General features: G+C 37.9%; 1 protein-coding gene across 9 annotated transcripts in view; it reads left to right on the top strand.

The window, feature by feature from the left end:
• LOC122562703 (transmembrane protein 132C-like) overlaps positions 1-14,884 on the top strand; it is a 1,065,724-nt gene that overhangs the window by 1,009,908 nt on the left and 40,932 nt on the right. For all 9 annotated transcript variants that reach the window (XM_043715795.1, XM_043715796.1, XM_043715798.1 and 6 more), the window contains 2 exons: positions 3,842-4,115; positions 11,980-12,171. In XM_043715795.1, coding sequence (XP_043571730.1) covers positions 3,842-4,115; positions 11,980-12,171 — 466 coding nt within the window. The remainder of the gene's footprint in view (positions 1-3,841; positions 4,116-11,979; positions 12,172-14,884) is intronic.

The following is a 14,884-nucleotide window of genomic DNA, read 5'->3' as shown; positions in this document are numbered from 1 at the left end:
TTTGAAGACTCATGAAATTCCATTGTCTGCTCTATTTCCAATTATGGAAAACATAATTAGAAACCCTCATTGTCTTTTTGTGCAGGATTGAGGGAATAAGTTGATTATGGTGTAAAGCATCACCAAGGATTTAATTGGTTTGAGAGTTCTTATAATAGCATAAAACACAGGAGCATTTAATATTGCCATTAACCAATGTGGGTCATTTATTAATAAAGGCTTTTGCCACATGCATTCTCTCAGCCAGTGTGATAGCTAGTTTGGTTCAATCGACCTACTAATAACTTTAAATATGACTCAATTGTTGTCTGGCTCTCAGCTTTAGAATTTGCATACAGTAAAATGAAAGATGTTGCAAGATCGTGATTTATCTGTCCGATTCAAAACTATCATAGTCTGAGACACTTTAGTGTGTGATGTTTCTCAGCAGTGGCAATCCCCTAATTACACAATTTAACTCCCATCGCGAAATGTATGTAGAAGGGCCACTAAGTGTTGTTACAAATCAGAGCGAGACAGGCCTGATCACCTAAAGTTGCTCAAGAATGTCAGCATGGACAGGCCTACACAATAAAGTGGAATTGTACTATGCAGCCCATTGAGATGTTGCACTGAGGTTTTCAGTATAGAGAGAAGGAGAACTGGAAATAAAAATAGGTCTTTTTGTATTTTTAGTCCGATATTTTGTAACATTGAGACTATGAGTTGGGGTTGAGGGAATGGAATACTTGAATAGATTTTTCAAGCAGCTGACTCGGGCATCAAGCATCAACTAACCTCTGTCCATGCTGTATAAATCTCTGATTCTAACTATGATTTTGAAGTAAAGAGACCTAAAATATCCAGCTGTAATTTCATTACCGAGTAAGCACTGAAAGAATAATAATAACATTTATAAGTGAATAATGATGCTGAGAGAAAGAATCACTAACAATAGAATAGGATTTTTTTCACTGATGCTTTCTGAGCACACAAATATCAAATTAGAATTTGGAATTAGTAGGCCATTCAGCCTCTCAAGGTGCTCTCACATTCAATAAGATCAAATCCACATTGCCACCCACCCTTTCAATCCTTTGCTGAACAAGATATGCCACTACCTTATTAACACTCAAGGACTCTATTTCCACACCTTTCAAGAAAGAATTCCAAAGACTCATGACCCCCTAAGAAAAAGAATTTTACCTAACCCCTGTTTGAAATGGGTGATGCCTGATGTTCAAGCAATGATCCCAACTCTAGATTCTCCCAGAAGAGGAAGTATCTTCTCCACTTCTACCCTGTCATGATCCTTCAGGATCTTTTATGTTTCAATAAAATTGACACTTACTCATCTAAATACCAAGGAATACAAGCTTAACCTGTCCTTCATTTCCTTCTAAGATAACCTGCCCACTCCCTGTATGAGCCAGTAAATCTTCTCAGAACCATCTCCAGTGCATTTAAACCTTTCATGAATAAAGTGAACAATATTGTCCACGAGACTGCAGATGCATTCTCACTAATGGGCTGTGTTACTGAAGCATGACCTTCCTACTTTTGATTTCAGTTCCTCTCACGGTAAACAATAACATTCTATTAAATTTCTGAGTTAAATTTGGTACCTACACACTAACATTTTGCTAAGTATTGCATGAAGGACCCCTAGCAAAACTGACATCAGCAGAAATCAGGGGGAAAACTCTGCACTGGTTGGAGTCATACCTGGTCAATAGGAAGATTGTTACGGTTGCTGGAGGTCAGTCACCTCAGCTTAAGAGCATCTCTGCAGGAGTTCCTCAGGGGTGTGTCATTAGATTACATTACAGTGTGGAAACAGGCCCTTCGGCCCAACAAGTCCACACCGACCCGCCGAAGCACAACCCACCCATACCCCTACATTTACTCCTTACCTAACACTATGGGCAATTTAGCATGGCCAATTCACCTGACCTGCACATCTTTGGACTGCGGGAGGAAACCAGAGCACCCGGAGGAAACCCGGAGCAGACACGGGGAGAACGTGTAAACTCCACACAGTCAGTCGCCTGAGACGGGAATTCAACCTGGGTCTCTGGCGCTGTGAGGCAGCAGTGCTAACCACTGTGCCACCGTGCCGCCCATATTGCACTGTGCCACTGTGTCCTAGGTCCAAACATCCTCAACTGCTTCATCAATGACCTTCCCTCCATCATAAAGTCAGAAAAAGGGATGTTTGCTAATGATTGCACAAAGTCCGGCATCATTCATGACTCACATATTGTAGCAGTCCATGTCCAAATGCAGCAAGATCTGGACAATATCCAGCCTTGAGCTGACAAGTGGCAAGAAAAATTCACATGATACAAGTGCCTGACCATGTCCCCTTGATATTCAATGGCATTGTTAATGCTGCATCCCTGACTAGCAACTAGAAATTGATCTGGAGAAGCCATATGCATACTATGGCTATGAGATCAAGTCAGAGGCTAGGAATCCTTTTGTAAGTGACTCACCTCCTGACTCCCCAAAGCCTGTTCACCATCTACAAGGCACAGGTCAGGATTGTGATGAAATACTGAGGGGTCACTGGACTCAAAACATTAACTTTATTCTCTCTCCATAGGTGCTGCTAGACATACTGAATTTCTCCTGCCATTTCTGTTTTTGTTTCAGATTTCCAGCATCCACAGTTCTTTGTTTTATGTTGTTATTGTGTTGCAATTTTCTCCATTTGAGTATATTCAAGAAGCTAGACTCTAGGGTAAAACAACCCAATTCCACCAATCCACTACCTTCAAACTTCACTGCATTCTCCACTGATGCACGTTGTCATCAGTGTGTAGTAACTACAAGATGCACTGCAGCTCTCCAGCAACATCTTCCAAACCTGCAATCTCTGCCACCTTGAAAGACAAGGACAGCACATTGGATGGAATCACCCATACCTGCAAGTTCCCCTTCAAGCCACACGTCATCTTGACTTGGAACAAAAATAACAGGCAGAGACTGGAAAATTCATTGCCTAAGCCTTTCCATTACTTGACCTGAAATTAAATCTAACTTGCTTCCTTTTGAGCATTGTCACACAGTTAGGAATTTCCTACTATAATGGTGAGGTAGTGCAGATCAGGAAGGTGATTGGTGTAATATGTTGAATCATGTTAATACAGTGAGATGTATTTTTATGAAGTTGCAATGCATCTTGATGCTTGTTTCTGAGTAAAATAAAGAAGGTGTAGGTCTCAAGTATCTCATCTGGGGTTGTATGGTATCATTTCCCATTAATAATACTCCTCATCTTGACATGTCTAAGAAAAACCCTGTAAAAGGGCCTGTTTCCATAGATAAATAAGGAAAACAAATCAACCAGCAGAAACTGAAATTAACCATTTTTATTTATATATATCCCATACTGCTTTTACACCCTGTCCTCAAGCAGACCAAACAATCTTGTACTAAATCTGTACAATAAATTGCATTTTTTAAAATTTTCCCCAGTATCACTATGAATTCATTCCAAGATGGTTTTATTGATGATAATTCTGAAAAGACTTAAGACGAAATATTGTCCATTCTGGTTCAAAATATGCTGTGGTGTTTATGTGCATTGAATACTTTTGAGAGTGGCTAGATAGTGATTGATTAAGTAACTGCGTACCAAGTACATCACACATTTCCTGTGGCGTCGTTTAATCAGTTGCCAATGAAATATTTCACCAAGAATTCTGAGCTTTCTCATTGGTAAAGACAAGTGTTCAATGCTTGTGAGTGAATCATTGCAGCTACCAACTGTCCTGTAAGTACTACCTTTTGAATATGTACGTGGCTGTGTATTGGATGGCTGCAAGCCAGGAAAAATTATGTCAATGTCTTTTGGTAGGCCAACACGAGACAGTGATGATGAGGATGACGATGACAAAAAAGGGAGAGGATGTACTCTTCAGTACCAACGTGCTACAGTGAGGGTCCTTACGCAGTTCGTAGCAGAAACCTTGGACCCAGGTGGGCAGCTAGCCTACATGTTAGGCAATGACTGGCAGGTGGACATCACAGAGCTGGTAACCGAGTTCCTGAAAATGGACAACCCACACATTGCCAAGCTGGAGAATGGAAGGATCCTGAGTGGGCAGGAACTTGGAATGGCCACAATTCAGGTATGTTCTGCCTCTCTGAGTAGATGTATTAACTATTCAGTATAACTGAGCCTTGGGCTGCTCCTGCCTGCCCTCTGGAGTATGCTGCTTCTAAAGCAGCCACAGTTTGTAACAGAGGAGCTTCTCTGAGAAAGATCAAGGTAATCTGTGGAATCTGCTGCTGAACAAGGCATTAATGTATTCTAAACATTGCCCTTTACGTTGTTGCATAGGCACGTGATTCCTGAGTGGTAACTGACAACTCCCAAAGAATAATAATTAGCTAGTCGCTGAATGATAGCACACCAATTGTAAAAAGGTCAGTTCGATTAGATTAACTGAGTAAATCTGTTGCTTTTTTTTAAGCAGTGCAATTTCATTTTCATTTGTATTAGCTAACGAGTTGTCGGAATGACTAAAAGGTTGTACAACATTCAGCTACGTTTTCACAGGTGAATTAACAGCAAATTAATTTACAGTTGCTATTTTTCTTTCAACTGTTTCAGCAGTTTTGTTCAATCATTTCTGTGCCTTGCTGCTGGGAATGTCTCCCAGAAGGCTATTGTCAATTGCCCAGGAAAGAAGGTGCCATCCACTGAGTGTGTTTGAATGGAAGAGGGTCCTGACAGATTGTTGCCTTCTCTAAGATGGAACATTTTCTTTCAATATGGTGTATAATATCTAGCAGCCCAGTCTTTAATTGTTTGAGTCAAAATCAATTAGTTTTCAAATTCCAACTGATCATTGATCAGTTGAGGTTTATTCATCTAAGTTTCGATTTATGCCAAAATGTTGAACTTAATGCCCACTGCCTCCTCCAACATTCTTGGTCTTGTGCTGCCAAAGAACTTTTACGGAGGCTGTTCAGGAACGGAGAACATGTTTAAGAAACAACTTTGTGTGGCATCATCTTGCTGCATGGCTGCAAGAGAGAGCAAGATCATGTGACATTACATCACTTCCTGTGATGATGTACACTGCCTTAGGGGGTCAGTTAGTTCAGTTGGTTGGACTGCTGATTTGTATTCCAAAGTGACTCCAACAGCATGGGTTCAATCCCCACACTGGCTGAAGTTACCCTGAAGGACTCTCTGTCTCAACCTCTCCCCTCAACTTGACGTGTCGTGATTCTCAAGTTATATCACCACCACTCGACTCCCTGTAATGAGGGAGCGGCCCTCTAGTCCAGTAGGACTATGGTGCCTTCACCATACCTTTATATTGTTTTATTAGAGTACAGCACTGTCAGATTTTACACCTATCGACACCTTCCATGAAGAACATTAACATAGATGGTTATCTGAGATAAAGCAGAAGTTCACAGTGGAAAACTTTATTCTAGATTTTCAGTACATTTTATTTTTGTCTTCAATTCAATTGAAAAATTATGTCTAATATTTAATAATTATGATTAAATAAGTCAAACGTGTCATTCTAATTCATTATACCACCAACCGGCATGGTACTTTTTTACTTACAATTCTACACACAAGTTAAAAATTGCTCTTGGTATAGGAAGTATGTCCATGAAAATTTGCTTGGTTCAGTCCTTCTGAAATGGTATACACATGCTTTAGAATGTATGAATTTCCTAATAATTTTCACAGTGATGAGAATGTGCACTTGTCAGAAATCACTTCCCAAAAGTGAAGGAGGAAATCTCGATTAAAGAGCTATCATGATTAGCTGCTTTTCCCTTACTGGTGGTCTACTGTAGATCAACATTTGCAGAAGCGTGGCAGCAAGTCAGCTTGCCTCCCACTTGACAATAGACAAAAGAATAATCATTTCTTTTAATTCACTTTACATTTCCCATTGTTTCTATTCAGCCAAATTGTAACGTCTGCATGTAGACCAGCAGTATCTCATTGATCTGACTTAAATATTCTAACCATATTGTTGAAAGGATTATTGTGGAAGATTTGTTGGGAAAGCTAAACTTACAACAACTTATTAATGTCAAGCTGAATTTCCAAATCTCAGCATTCATCTCAAAGCCATGGTGCAATGTTGTGTTAGAGATGATTTATGACATATATCTGATGGCATTGAAACCACTAGTCACGGGAACTCTTCTGGCCTTAAAGATTAAAACAAACAATGTTGAATGACATTTCTACAGAATATTACTCTCTCTGCCTCCAGGCCAACAGGGAATTTAGGGTTATGTTTGTGAAGTGATATATCTGCCGGGTAAGTCAGCCAGGACCACACAAAAAGAATTGTTCAACACACCACTAAGTCTGTGAGAGAAAACTGGCATTTCAGAGCTTTTAAATACTGGTTCAGAATTAATGGGTCCATTCTGCAGGAAAAATAGCTTTACATCAATCCGTCTTTTGCAGGAAATGCAGTGAGTACATTCCTGAGGGATTGCTTATAAACAGCAAAGGCTGTTGGCATTTCTCTTATTGAATGTCTCAACTAAGCTCCTAAAGGAATCTCACTCAAACTGTTAGTGACAGTTGCAAAGTGCAACCATTGTGTATCCAATGCAACATTTATAAGGTCGGGTCACATTGAACTGAAGCTCGAAACTATTTTAAAGGTGGAGAACAAAAGCTAATTATAAATAATATATTGGTGAACAAAATGCATTTCACTTATCTTATTTTCACTCTGTAAGTCCTCTTATTTATACCAGGATTTATAATAGCACTGTACATAGATAGTGTTCTTTTATAAAATAAAATGTACTTCGAAAGGAAAAGTAAGATGTGACATCTTGCAGAATTTGAATAACTAAGCTCTGTCCAAATCCTGAAGAAACTCTTGTCTTGCCATACCCTTAGTCATTCTAGTATTTCAAGAATTGGTCAGCACATAATGTTTATTTTGAATTTTTTTCATATGTCCACAAAAGTGAGGGCCAAACAGGATGAAAGATATTGAGCACTTTCCAATTACTGTATATTGAGTTTAGCATCTAGGAGCAGTCCAGACTAGCCAGAGACAAAGTAAACACCCACGTTCCAATCCCCCAATATGCCGCAAATACATCTTTCAAAAGGAGACTGCTACGTCAGTGTAAGTTATTGACCGATTCCTGATGGGTCATTTTCTAAAGGTGAAAAGTTAGCATCAGTGTGAAGCAATTGTGCTGTGCACACAGTCCGACCTTACCACATCAGTCAACTGACCTGGGCTGCAATGACGTTGAGCAGCACTGCACAGATGAAGGAGTCTCACATCACTTGGGATTGACATCTCATGGACATTTTCTGCGTCTGTTTTTAAAGAGCACATATGGTAAAATTATGTATGTGCAACCTATCAAAAGCTGAGTTCCTTTTCCATTAATCACTGTCACCACGTGAGAACTCACATCAAAAGTACAGAGGCGGAAAATTACACTAGACTATAGGATCAGCATAGCATCAAAATTGCATTATAAGAATGTATATGTTGCACAACCAGAGCCTTTTCTTTCTGTAAGTTAAATGTCTCGAGAATACAGTTTTGTACCTTCTCCATACTGTAAACATATGTAAATTTCTAACTGTTTGAGGCAGACCTATATGTAATTAGAATGAGACAAACAAAGAGTTCCCTTCTCAGGACCATAAGAACATAAGGAGTAGAAACAGGACCTTTGAGCTTGCTGTAGCAGTCAAAATGACCTCATCTAATTTCATTACCACAGCCAATATCCCGTGATTCCTGAGATGAAAACTCTATCTCAGTATTAAATGTATTCAACAATGGAGCATCATAACCCTCTGGCTCGAAAATTTCGAAGGTCCACAACACTGTGAACGAAGAAAGTAATATTCATATCAATCCTAAATGATCATACACATATCTTGACATTGTGCTGTTTTAGATTCTTGTACCTCCAAAAATAACTTTTCATTGTCTACACTTTGAAGCCCCTTTAGAAACTTTTATGTTTCAATGCGATTGCCTGTAATTCTTCTGAACTCCAGAATGTAGGCACATTCTACTCAACTTCTCATCAGAACATAACCTTGTCATCTCAGGAAACTATCTAGTGGACTTTCATTATGAATCCTCCACAGCAATCCATCCTTTCTAATAGCCAAAGTCCGACACAATCATAGGAAGATACCTTTATTTTGTACTTCTTTTCCACTTGTAATGAAGGCCAACTTGCCATTTGCCTTTCTAAGTGCTTGTTGTACCTGCCTGTTAACTTTTTGCATTCTGTATATGAGTACTTCCAAGTCATTCTGAACACCATCACCATTTTAAAAAAAATTCACACCTTTTGAAAGATATTCTGCTTTTTCTTAGCCTCACTACCAAAGTGCATAACCTCACAATTCCCCACCAAAGTTCCAGGATGTGGAAATGTAAGGCTGCCTGCATAGAAATGAATTGCACCTCCATGTCTGAGATCAAACTCAGCAGCTTTAGTGCACCCTGATTGAAAGTAGTGAGCTAATGGAAATAATTGCCAGGTTGTGAGGCTAGTGCAGAGATAGAGTGTGACTGTTAGTGGACAAATCCTAGATAGGCAGAGGAATTCAAATGTAATGCCTTATGATACGGGGAACCAAAGTAAATTTGGGAGGATGCAGTAACAGGTAAATGGGAATTCGTAGGAAGTAGGAGGACAATTTGGCATTTAGACAGGAGGTTGGGAAGTGTGAAAAGTTCAATTAACCAATATCAACTATATATAAGGACTTTGCTATTAACAAGGACAAACAGAGGCAACGTTACTGCGTGGTGATGTTCTATGTTCCATGTTACAGAGTTGTAGGAACCAGTCTTAGGGAAAGCTGGAGAATTGCTGAGAATATGACCTGGGAGAAGTACTGGGATCCATTTCTAGAAATATAGTATTGAGAAGTAGATTTTTAAAAAACTTACATAGAACTGTGTTTAGATCATACTTAGAACCAAAACTGAGTACTGTACTCTGACATTGCAAAATGTTATGGAGCAGACCAAACCCCCTCAAAATATATTAAGAAGATAGGTTAGATTCTAACTTTTTTTTCTTATTTTAAAAGTAAGTGTAGGGTGTTGCATTCCAAATGTAATTCAATTGGTCAAACTGTTTGGCTCTAAGCAAACCACATTTTGTATTTACACCACAGTAAAAATACAGACAAAATAAAAAGAAAAGGAAAGAATCGGCTTAACTGTAACTTTATTAAAATATATTTAAAACTTTATTTATAGGTAACTACAACTAATTATCTATTCCAATATAGTAACATCCCATAAACACACCCTTGGGAAAGGCAAATTCAATAAAATAGATTGTCTTGCTTACAATTCTAGCAGCAGGAAGAGAACTCCAGCTTTTAGCTGTAACAGAAAGAGGAAAAAGCGCTTCTACATTCAGCTTCAAGACCCCAGCAACCGCTGAAAGCTACAACTAAAAATTCTGGTTCTGTGGGAGCCTTATCCCACCCATTCAGGATGCTTCTATTGTTCCAATTTTTAAAAAGTCCCCAAGGCCTTGCCAGCCATTTACTTTATTGGATTACAGCAGACCACTCAGTACCTCTGTCTCAATTTTTCTTCATAAAATAAAAGGACAAAATACACCTCTAAAAGCCATAGTATTGTCACAAAAATAACAGATATTGGGACATTCGAGAAAGGGGAAAATAAAGCACCAGTTAGATGTTGGTGTTGAAAGCATACAGTTATCAAAAATAGCTCATTATGTTTAATCTCATTTCTTCAGAAAGAAGATCCGAGACATTTAATATCGATCTTTGAGATTGTGCTGTGGTTAGATAGGGGAGTCATAGATATGTTTCCCCATGTAGGAAACAAGTAAAAAAAAAATCTAGAAGGAAGTTCAGAAAAAACATTTTGTTCTATTCAATAAGGTAAGTTTAAATTCATTATGGAGTAATTAAGATAAATAGCACAGTTGCATTTAAGAAAAAACTAGATAGGTATAGGGAAATTAAAAGAAGTTAAATATTGACAGCATGCAATGTAATTATGTGGGAGGAAGCTCACATGGATCTTAACGACTGTCATTGACAAGATGCTATATAGACTGCTTGACCTTCAGTCACCAGTCTAATCTATTCTTATTCAGCATTATAAAGGAATTAAATAATCAAAATTTCAAGGTGTCCAACCTCAGTCTGGATTGCTGAGGGTCTTTAAGAAGGATGGATCAGTGGTCCCCTTTGTTCAACGGCTATGATCTAGACTTGGTTGTTTGCACGCTCTATGGAAACTTCGAATGAATACAGTTACATGGATTACCAAAGGATCCAACGCAAAAGACATTATTTGGATTAATCTGGAGAAGCACTCCAGTATGCATCTTCCAAGGTATGACAAACATTCCCATAGGTTATACACAGGGGTTCCCAGTGGGATGGACATGCCAAAACCTGAAAAGAGAGAATAAACATATTAGACAGAATGGAACTTCTGCTTTTGGCAGGGAATACATGAGCAGAATCCAGTATAATCGAAGTCCATCTCATTAAACAACATCTGAACTTGAAAGTCTGCAGCTGGTAAAATCAAAGACAATAACCTGACAGTAAAACTGAAACACCAATGTGTGGTTTTTGAAAATCAACAGAAACAACACAGCATAAATCCCAAAAGAATACTATAACTTGTTTAAAGAAAACCCCAACAAGTCTTTATTCACTTCCAATGGCCGTGATGCATTGGACCCACTAGGGTTATGTTCAATTGATCTGAAAAGAACACCAGTACTGCTGAAGAATCCACTGTAAATTGCGCAGTTTTTAAACTTCTTTCTCGAAATGAATAATGTCTGTCACCTAATAAAAAGCTACAAATAGCATTTTTAGTTTCTATTCATCTTAGGCAAGAATCAAATGTTTTGTCAATGTCCAGCAAATAACTTCCTTTTTTGGCAGATTATCCTGTCACTCACTTGTTGAATTAGAATCACATGCTGCATCTTGCTTATGATTTTGCATTGGACTCTCCAGAATTTCTAGCTTCTGCTCGGTTTCAGCAATTTAACCATGTGATGAGTCAGGGTGGGGTGTGATATCTGAAAAGTACCTACATATACATCAGGGAAACACTGAAATGTCAAAAAATCTCAGCTACTATAATAACTCAATTAAGCATCAAACAACTGTGATAATAGTGCTTTATGTGTATGTCTTATACATACACTTAGGTCATCTTATTCATGTTACTGTGTGTTTGACAAAAATGTCAGCCTTAGTTATTTTGAGTTGCCTGTCCTACCTAAGGATCCCAAGACAGGTTCTGCTGCCTGACATTGGTCCCCACAATATCGGGAGTCTTTATTGTTCTTCCACATCGCAGTTAGGGGCACAGCTGACAGTTATGTTTAATCATTATTAGCTGCAATATTGCATTCATATCAGTTCCAGGAGTTTGTCTGTTTGATTAAGAATGGGTAACAATTCATGCACCTTGAATGTAAATTGGGAAGCTTTGTGAGTCTTTCCTGATTATCAGCAGCACTCCTTTCACAATGACATTGCCTTCCATGAACATAATACATAATCTCATTGACCATGAGCAATACTACAGGAAATTGACTCATTATTTAGATTTGCTTAAGAGCAGTGCTTGCCTGTATCATCAATGGGTCTGTATAATACCTGTCCATAATTACTACTGTTAAGAGATTTTGTAACCGTTCAAGTTCACTCTCTCAGTCCAGCTTCAAATTGTAAGTAAAGAATAAAGGCTTCTTTGTGTTAACATTTTTGTAACTACAGTTGTTAAAATATTCAACGTAAACACTATTATCCTATTGCCATTTTAAGGCATTTAGCAAACTAGTGGTGGTTAAGAATATAACTTGCCACTTTTGGGTAATTGTGATTAGACAATGGAAAGGGCAATTAAAATTTGCTTTGGTGCTAGGTAGGAAATTGAATTAATATGTGTTTAAGTTTGAAATTTCTTCATTTCAAAGGTACTATCACCACTTTCTGATTCAATCCTGGCTGAAAAGACAATAACGGTGATTGAGGAGAAAGTGTCTGTTACGGACCTTGGAATCCAAATAGTAGCTGGACTTTCCCTCTCCTTCCAACTGAGTGCTGCCAGCAACCGTGTCATCATTGCAACAACAACCGCAAAAGAACAGCTTCGCACCTTGAAACAGGTACTCATTCCGAATTTCAGTTTCAGACTCTCTCCTTTCCTTGCAGCCTAATTCTACTCAAATCATCTCCCTCAAAAAAATTGTGACTTTTTCCTATTTATCTATTGTGCAGAGAGACCAGCAGTGAGCAGGAGTGTTCTCACAGCAAAGGAGGCAGTAAAAATAGGAGCACACCGTCATCCTGGGTTACTTGCACTAGCCTTTTCCAAGCCAGTTTAAAAGTGCTGTTTTTAAAGTTCTGGCAGTGGATTATGATTGTGATGACGTCAACCAGAGAAGGTCCATGGGGGAATAAGGACAAATTAAAGTAGATTATGAAAATGGAGAGCAAGGGAAAGGAAACAGAAATCAATAGTACTCATTAAATTAACTAGAAGCAAAAATCATGATTGTGATCCTTTTAGTTTGAAAGAGATTACAATTTTTGCAGAATTGAATCTAAAGTGATTGCTTTTAGTTCATGACCTGCCTGTCACAAGAGATATGATTATACCATAAATAGTGAAGTTAGAATCAAATTCTTTAAAAACAAAAATTGATTTCTTCTGCACAAGCAGAGAGAAAGGTTGATGGCGATACCAAAAATATTATCAAGTGTGAATTTGACTGTTGCTTTTAAGTCATATTTTGGATCATGAAAGCAATTAAGAATACAGTTGGTCAGTCAATGTGGCAGGAACTTTAGGAGCGATTGGGTGATGCATAGCATCAACTTTTCTGTAATATCATCATTGATAAGACATCAACATTGTGTATTGATAATAGAAAATCAAACCCATGAAGATGACAGAGGTGAGCTTGCAATGATTTACTTTTGACAGAGTGAAGAATCATGTTGAACGCAGTGTTTGTAAGATATTGCACTTAAACAATGAAAGAGAGAAATGGTAGAGTCAAAGAGTATTTTTGATTTAGGCTGATACTGTAGAATATATAATATTATTCAGCTGCCTGCTAAACATGTCTTCTGATTGCATCCCCATTGACTTCAAATCAGGAAGGGTATATAATAAGCAGCTGGTATATTATTGACAAAGTCCAAATGAACTCTTCCTGCCTTGGTCAGATTTTATGTAGTGTACAAGTCCTATTCCAAAAACCATAAATCATACTGTGTTACGTATTTTACCATTTGTTTATAGATGGTGAAATAAAATTATTATTTTCTAAAACAGAACTAAGCTGAGTTCAGCTGCACATGAATTCTGCAGCTTACACTTGCTATTGACTGAAAAACAATTTATTTTGAACAGTACCTTGAGAATGCCAGCGATATTTTTGAATGTGTTTTTAAGATAAAGGTTATATAGGGAAAGAAACAGCTATACGTTGCCAAACAAGACACTTGCGACATGCAGTACTAACCGAGACCACAATATGAGATTCTGTTCACATTTTTTGTACTGTTATAGACTGGGTCACTGTTAAAAGATGATGGTACATACCATACAGGTGCTGCACATTTTTATATATTTCTTTGAAAGTGAGATATCCATTGAAAGGAGTGTTAGTATTCTTTTGAGAGCTGTTTATAGTTTCTAAATGTTAGTGTTCTGCTCATGCTTATATTTTAGCCTTGAGCATGACTGGAAGTCTCACAGAATGAACTTTTCCAATACTAACACTTCATGACTGTGTACTATGTAGTAATGAGATGTACCCAGTTTTTAAAATTATTTTTCAAAACTCATTTGCTGCAGGTCTGTAACCTTTACCAAGCAAACCCGAAACATGTACTTGAATAGTCTGGTTCCTAAGTTGTACAATTATTATTTCTCCAACTTTACCAATAATCTTTCATGGTGCTGTCCATTCTTTCAGCCCTTCTATTTCATAAGAAACTGTGTTTCCCTGTTTAAAGCTAGTTTCTAATGGTCTTGCACTATGTCTAATGCTGTTTTGAATTCTGTAAGATACTTTTGCTTTTCTGAAATAATTTCTGCCTGTTTGGAGTGCATTAAATTGCTCCAAAAAGGTAGAATTGATGGTAAAGCCTTCCAAAGTTAGGAGTTGATCACATTAACCTCAGAGCTTTAGGATTTCTATAAAGATGAACTGATATGGACTATACCCTCTGAGTAACAACAACATTTATGTCCATGCTTCTCTTAGTTAAAATTCTTCTTTGATACAATTGCCTGCAATCTTTACCTAGCTGGTCTTGCCAGAATTATAACAGTGTCCTCAGGGTTCTGTAACACAGCACCACTCATTGCGCAAATAGTGTGACTGGCTGAATTCTTTCCAAGGAATGTTTTCGTGCTTCCAACGTTCACTATAGCAGTGTGTGTTTGGCTTCCTGCAAATTTAATTCCTGTCTATATTAGAAGTCTATCTCAGTTCGATAATTTGACACAGCCTCATAACTTAAATGCCATCACAAATTGAGAAATTTCCAGATAAAATGTCTGCAGTCGTCCATGCAATCTGTGGAATTCCATTACGTACTCACCTACAGAACGTGTTTCCTTTTTTCTGAATTTCTCAACCTGACCCTGCCTCATAAGCAGTTAGTAACAAGTTTTTGTTAAGTTTTGTCCATAGAAGTTAATAATTTATCTGAATCTTCATCCGTGTTCAAATAATTAATTCCAATTCTGAAAAAAAATTCTTCCTTTGTGTGTTAGCCAAAGATCCAGGGCCATACTATGTTTCTTCTTTGTGAAAGAAGGAACATGGGTCCAAATGATTCCCTCATTCTTCCATTGATCAT

The sequence above is a fragment of the Chiloscyllium plagiosum genome, chromosome 25, assembly GCF_004010195.1.
Source record: "Chiloscyllium plagiosum isolate BGI_BamShark_2017 chromosome 25, ASM401019v2, whole genome shotgun sequence".
Classification (NCBI taxonomy): Eukaryota; Metazoa; Chordata; class Chondrichthyes; order Orectolobiformes; family Hemiscylliidae; genus Chiloscyllium; species Chiloscyllium plagiosum.
Note: the sequence above shows the minus strand (reverse complement) of the source record. Positions and strands in the feature narration are given on the sequence as shown.